Source organism: Lycium barbarum, chromosome 6 (assembly GCF_019175385.1).
Source record: "Lycium barbarum isolate Lr01 chromosome 6, ASM1917538v2, whole genome shotgun sequence".
NCBI classification, from domain to species: domain Eukaryota; kingdom Viridiplantae; phylum Streptophyta; class Magnoliopsida; order Solanales; family Solanaceae; genus Lycium; species Lycium barbarum.
In genome coordinates this window covers 134,856,812-134,861,177 of record NC_083342.1, presented here as the reverse complement: position 1 = coordinate 134,861,177, position 4,366 = coordinate 134,856,812, and the positions used below count along the sequence as shown (strand labels likewise).

Below are 4,366 nucleotides of genomic sequence, written 5' to 3'. Positions count from 1 at the left end.
CCTTTGCCCTTAATTTATTACTGTAAAGAAATTGATCATGGGTCTAACTTAACCCCAAATGCTAGCTTATGAGCGGAGGATTGCCCAAGTCCATATAAGGAGTCCACCTATCCCTTCAACCACCGATGTGATATATTTTAAAACCCCACCTCACGCCTAGACTTGGACATCTGGTGCGTGGGTAATTTTAATTTGGGGCCTATTATCGGAAAACAATAATTAGGATGCTCTGATACCATGTAAAGAAATGGATCATGGGTCTAACTCAACCCAAAAGCTAGCTTACGAGGGAGGATTCCCCAAGTCCATATAAAGAGCCCACCCAGCCCTTAAACCACCGATGTGGTATATTTAACAATTACGGATTACATAGTGGTAAACTTTTCTCATATAACTCTACACCAAGTCAAACTATGTCTCTCTACCGGACCGAGAGTAACTCTTTTGTTTTTCTTTAATATAATAAGAAATGAATTCTTTAAAAGCAAATGATTTTAATAAGCGAGTTTTTTTAGAGAGACATATGATGTCACAACCACATGACACTCAAATTACTTAAAAAATAGGGAAAAGATACAAATATATTCCTCAACTTTGTGATTTAAAATATATATACCCTTCGTTGAAAAGGTGGTGCATATATACCCCTATTGTTACACAAATGGTGCAAATATACCCTTTTCGCTGACAGATTTTTTTTTAAAATCATTTAGCTTGTTTTTTAATTAAAAAAATGTCACATGGCTTTAAAAAAATAAGTCTACCTATTTTTTTAAAGCCACGTGGTAATTTTTTTTTTCTGCCGAGTCTAATCTGGTTCGTTTAAAAAAATGGATAGAATTATTTTTTTAAAAGCCAAGGAATTATTTTTGTCTACCCATTTTTTTTGTAGGCTTATTTTTTTAAAGCCACATGACATTTTATTAATTAAAAGATAAGCTAAATGATTTTTCAAAAACAATCTGACAGTGAAAAGGGTATATTTGCACCATTTGTGTAACGGCAGGATATATTTGCACCATTTGTGTAACGGCATGGATATATAAGCACCACTTTTTTATTAAGGGGTATATCTGTTCTAAATCGCAAACTTGAGAGGTATATTTATACCGTTTCCCCAAAAAAAAAAGATAAAATTAGACAATACCCTTTTAAGGGCTTAAACGTACAAATATTCCCCTCTGAAAATTATGTCTTCTGACCATCTCTAGCTTCTAATATATTAAAGATAGTGTTGATGGAAATTTCAAATTTCCATGCAAGTTCCTAAGATGAGGTTATGCTAAAAATGTAGATATTAACGAAGGTTTATGTCACCGATGTAATACAAGAGGGCGGGGCGTGGCTAACACATTTGCTTTTGTCATGTAGAATGACATAATTATACAACAATCAAATTCGGAAATAACTAAACTACAACTCTAAAAAAAATCTCAAGAAACAAACAAAAACGAAAGAAAAAATCAATAACAGTAAAGTGTAGAAAATAATTAATGAGAAGCGAAAACAGCTGGAACCACAAAAGTATATATGAAAAAACTGAATCAATAGTCAATTGAAAAGGAAATTGAGCAGAAAAGTTGAGACAGAATGTTGCAAATAGAAACAAGTACCATTAATACCTTTGTTGTTTGAGACTTGTAACTTTGCATGAACAGTAAAATCCATTTTTTTTGCATAAATTGTTAATCCAAAACAAACCTTAACACAACAACAATAACAACAAAAATCTAGATAAAATATCAAGTAGAAATGAATGAAAGTAGCATTAACCCATGTATTGCCCTTTGCTCCTTATAGCAACATTTTAATTTTTTGGAAAAGTTATTTTTTTGCGTCGTACCAGAGCCGGTGAGGAAGACAACGAAAATAGAAGAACTTTCTTAAGAACTTGTTGACGAAATATCATTAAGGGCAAGGTCTTTAATTAACACCCCTCAAACCCCCCCCCCCCCCCCACAACCCCCTACCACCACACCCCACTAGAAGAAAAAAAATAGATGGGACTTCCTCCATATATAGCTTCACATCCCTCTATCCTGAACACCACCAATTCTTAGCATTTCTTTCTCTCAAAGCAAAAGAAGTAATTGGTCTTTCTAGCTCTTTCTAAAGCTCTCAACTTTCTTTAGATTTCCTCAAGAAAACATACTAAAATGGCCATCAGAAAATCAAACAAGTTGCCACAGGTTGTACTTTTGAAGAAAATTTTGAAAAGGTGTTCGAGTTTGACTAAAAAACACGGCTATGGCGACTTAGACCACATTCCCAATGACGTACCCAAAGGTCATTTTGCAGTTTACGTTGGAGAAAATCGAACTCGATACATCGTACCAATTTCTTTCTTGAATCACCCCGAGTTTCAATGCCTCCTTCGTTGCGCTGAGGAAGAATTTGGCTTTGATCACGACATGGGCATCACCATTCCCTGCGAAGAAGTCATTTTCCAATCATTGACTTCCATGCTGAGATAATAAATTATTTGAAAAGAAGAAAAAGAGTGAATAGTAGGTGTAATGTTTTGGAGTGAAGAAAGATGGGTTCAAGATGAAGCAATTTAATCTTTTTTGCTTCTCTTTTTTGTAACATCTTTCTTCACTTCTTTTTTTTTTTTTTTTTTTTTTGTGACTTTCCTCTAACCCTGACCTAGGAATCACATGGATATTAGTAGTGGTTTTTTATGGGTTGGAATCAGATTTGTAAACAAATCTTGGAGTTTTTTTTTCCTTGCAGTGGTGTTCTTAAGCACCCTGCGAGAGAAGTGAATGTCAGCTCTCAATCTATTTTAATTGCCATCTTGGATACAAATGTCTCTCAATCTATCTTTATTTTTACTGCATTATTGTTTGGAAAAGTCCAATTGAGCATATTGAAATTGGTAACATTCGGTTTGAATTGCAATCCACTAGCCACTGCATTGTCCACTTTCTTCCTTTGAAGATCAGTTCATTCTGTTCTCCAAATTTGATGCAGGGTTATTACACTTTTACCCATCTACAAAAAGAAGAATCGCAATAATACAATTCCTCAGTAAATTGATGCAGAACTTATTCACCTTCTTAAAGGCACTGAACTAAAAGATCATCTTTCTACCACCAAAGTTGTGGCGAATCTTCCGTCCTTAATCAGAGGTTAATTTGAGATTGAGGCACATTTGATAGGAAGCGTTTTACCCACCAAAGTGGGGCTTCCCTGCACAAATCCGAATTAATCGAGCAGAATTTCTTTGTCCTGCCATACTGGAAAAATTTAACTTTGTATATCCCTGATCGCTTGATCCGTGCTGCCACTCTACGAACATCTTTTTCAAATACAAATTCGGTATCTTCCCACGAATTACTGCGTTAGAATTTATTTGTCCATCACAAATTACGGGGTCTATTAACTTTAAATCTGGACATTGTATAAATAAACGAGGTAGTAACAAAGAAGGTCACTCAACTGTGGATAATGATCTCTCAATATCATGTTTCTTTATTTTGTAACAATAAGGTCACCCAACTTTTCAAGGGTATATGTAGCATATTGGGTGGGGGTTCAATTGAACTCATAACTTTCAACGCGGAGCATAAATTTATGTGTAAAAATTTATCAAATCGTAATAAATAGTAGACATGAACCCATAACTTTTAAAATATAATGAGTTCGACGCTAAGAATCTTAAAGGTTTGAACCCCTAAAGTTTGAATCCTGGATCCACCTCTGCAACTTTTCCTATATCACATCAAAAGTCACCCAATAAATATTTGGCCAATAAAATATGACATGACATTTAATTTAGTTCATGTGGACTTTTCCTCTTTTTTTTTCTCAGTCCACGAGGCAAAAAGACCCGACCCGACTCCACCCAAACCCTATATTCTCTCTTAATTAAAATAGAGTTTCTCTCTCTGAAAAAAATTGGCCCAGCATTTTATTAAAATCGCGTCGTATTCTTTTTCCTTCTCTCAGGCGAAGTTCATAAGGATTTTTTTAACGACATAACAAAATAAGAATATACTAAGATATAAACAAAGATACGAGTAACAAAATAAGGTTTCTCATATACCTTCCATAACAAAATAACATGCAGTTTGCAACTATTCTCATCATAGCAACTGTTAAATGCTACTAAATAAACAACATTAATTGCAACTAATTAATTTCTTCAACAACAAAAAAAATAACTGATTGAACAAAACAAACTCATTGAAGAATAGCATTTAAGGGTTAATTTGGGTTGGATCGGGTTGGCTCTTTTTGCCACGTGAACTGAGAAAAAAAAAGTGCATACGGACTAAATTAAATGTCATGTCATATTTTATTGGTCAAATATTTATTGGGTGACCTTGTTGTTACAAAACAAAAAAAACATGACCTTGAGAGA

The 4,366-nt window shown here is 34.2% G+C and overlaps 1 protein-coding gene across 1 annotated transcript; it reads left to right on the top strand.

Moving 5' to 3' along the window:
• Positions 1–2,033: 2,033 nt before the first annotated feature.
• LOC132599254 (auxin-responsive protein SAUR50-like) lies at positions 2,034–2,808 on the top strand. Its single transcript, XM_060312547.1, has one exon. It carries the CDS (start codon positions 2,157–2,159, stop codon positions 2,472–2,474), a length of 318 nt encoding a protein of 105 aa, XP_060168530.1. The 5' UTR covers positions 2,034–2,156; the 3' UTR covers positions 2,475–2,808.
• The last annotated feature ends 1,558 nt before the right edge of the window (positions 2,809–4,366 follow it).

Bases quoted from the DNA above. Each gene is read 5' to 3' on its own strand.
- LOC132599254 (XM_060312547.1), top strand. From the start codon at position 2,157: ATGGCCATCAGAAAATCAAACAAGTTGCCACAGGTTGTACTTTTGAAG.